The 2,277-nt window shown below is 37.1% G+C and overlaps 1 protein-coding gene across 1 annotated transcript; it reads left to right on the top strand.

Moving 5' to 3' along the window:
• Nucleotides 1–332: 332 nt before the first annotated feature.
• On the top strand, nucleotides 333–1,855 carry LOC107084428 (putative defense protein Hdd11-like). The gene is made up of 5 exons (XM_015374261.1): nucleotides 333–539; nucleotides 696–808; nucleotides 1,310–1,419; nucleotides 1,523–1,587; nucleotides 1,676–1,855. The coding sequence occupies exons 1-5, from the start codon at nucleotides 353–355 to the stop codon at nucleotides 1,783–1,785; spliced, it is 585 nt and encodes a 194-aa protein (XP_015229747.1). The 5' UTR covers nucleotides 333–352; the 3' UTR covers nucleotides 1,786–1,855.
• Nucleotides 1,856–2,277: the final 422 nt, after the last annotated feature.

Here is a 2,277-nt window from a genome sequence, read left to right as displayed (position 1 = left end):
GTACATATTTATTTATTAGTCTGTGCCACTTTCTACATAAACTCATTTTATTTAAAAAAAAAGTTTACAGGCTTTTTTTTTACTTTCCATATTTGGATGAAACATTTGCCGATTTTGTTTGTGGTAGCAGCCTCTGGGGTTTTGTATGCTCAGTATGAGAAAAACAGAGTGCTTTTGTGTGGTGATAAAAAGCATTTCTGTCACATTTTCTCTTTTCAAGAAATCAAGCAGTCAAAAATCGCATTTCATGGTTGAGTCATGCCCAAAGATAAAGTCTAGGCCGTATGACTCAGCAAATTGAGTTTATAAAAGTTCCTCTTGTGACAGAATTGTACTCAGATAGATCCCCACAATGTTGCTGCTTGGTCTGTTAACCTTACAAGTGCTCTTCTTTGTGGACTGCTACCCCAATGGGGCTCCCACTGGTGCTTGTGAGGATATGATGCCTCGGCATGCAGGAGTTTCACCTCAGACATCTCCAGCTCCCTACACAATTCTCACCAACACCAAGAAGTATCAGCCTGGAATGCCTGTTACAGGTAAGATAACCACAGTCCCAAATAAGAAGGGAGTACAGCATCTGTTAGTAATCTGCGTCTCATTTAAAAAAATCATTGAAAAATATGTCAGAGAAAAACTATATAAAAAAACATGTTTGGTTTGGGTAACTCCTGTTTTGTTATGCTCCCCTGCAGTCACTATTATAGGACCCGAATACAGAGGAGTGCTTCTGGAAGCCCGGAGAAAAGGCTTCAATGACGCTTATGGAAGCTGGAAACACCCTCCCCCAGACACCAAATTCCTCCAGGTGCTTTCGACTTCTAAATCAAGGCTAAATAAAAGGCAGTGGAAGGCAGGAAAAAAAATCTCTGTTACTGAGAATGCATTAAATCAGTGTTTTATAACTATATGTGCAAGCTCAGAAACCGCACTTGATTGCTCAATTTGCACTAAAGATCTGACTATTACTGTTTTACTTTAAAAAACAATTTTAAAATGAAGTTATTGCAAGTTTAGCTTCAGTCATGTTGAAATAGAATACCTGCTGTTATTTGCTAGATCAGAGGAAGGGCTATTTGTTGCATTAGAGAAACAAACAGCCTTTGGCGCCACTAATGTGTTAAATAATGAATGCTGTGCACCTATGAAGAATACTATATCCCCACCCTGACACTAGGTAAATTTTGTCCAGAACCACAACTGGTTGTAAGATTTATTCAGATGGTATCCACAAATCCTTCAAATGAATTGTATATAAAATATCATAAGACAGAAATTTTGTTGTAACTTGTATTTTTTATACTGGCAGTGCTCAGGAAACCCACAAGGTGCAATAACTCATGCCAACACCAACCTGAAGGGCAACACCACGGTCTACACCTGGATACCACATGACACTATGCACCCTGTGTATTTTATGTAAAGCCATTTTATTGTTTTATAATTAATTAAAAATATATCTCTGTTTTCACCTTTTTTTTTCTTGCATATAACCTGTCTTTTTACTTGTTTTGTTCTTCAGGGCCACAGTGGCTCAGCAGCGCACCATCTACTGGCTAAATGTGATGTCCAGCACGCTGACCAATGGTAGGTGGAGCACAGTGGATTAATGCATTTAAAAATGATAATATAAAATGAATAATTGTGTTGACTTTTACCATTTTATGATTATTAGAGAATCCGGGTGGTCTTAAGCTGGCTACAGATGCAAGTGCTGGAATGGCTGAAGATAAACCTCTCCTGCTCTTTGCAATGTGTTTTTTGATGTCACAGATTCTGGGATAAACACTAAATTTTTCCTTCTTTGGCATTTCCTGGCTGTTTTTGTGCATTAAAGTGAAATATACCAAGGAAATTTGACTTGATTAACACTTAATAAATACCTGCAGTATTGTTACATATGAATCAGTCATTCATGTTTTGCTCTGAATAGAAGGAATCATGATCATAATGTTAACAAAATAATATTTAAATAGTTAACCACGAGCAATAAGCTATATTGCTTTTTTCCAAAAGCAGGCAAAAAGACAAAAACAGAAACATGGATTGACAGGGAAAAACTGGGTTATCCGTGACATGCATAAATCTAACTGTGGCTGTTTGTTATTGACTTAATTTCATTTCAAGTATTGAAGAGCTTGTAATGACCTGCTTTTTCCACATGGTTTGATCTCTAACCTAGATTTCTGGCATGATGGTGAACAGAAATACTAAAGAGGCTTAAAACTTGCATCACATGTGTCTTTTGAAGTTTAACATCCCACATTCTCTGCATCA

This window comes from Cyprinodon variegatus, unplaced genomic scaffold (genome assembly GCF_000732505.1).
Source record: "Cyprinodon variegatus isolate N-32 unplaced genomic scaffold, C_variegatus-1.0 Scaffold100, whole genome shotgun sequence".
NCBI classification, from domain to species: Eukaryota; Metazoa; Chordata; class Actinopteri; order Cyprinodontiformes; family Cyprinodontidae; genus Cyprinodon; species Cyprinodon variegatus.
Note: the sequence above shows the minus strand (reverse complement) of the source record. Positions and strands in the feature narration are given on the sequence as shown.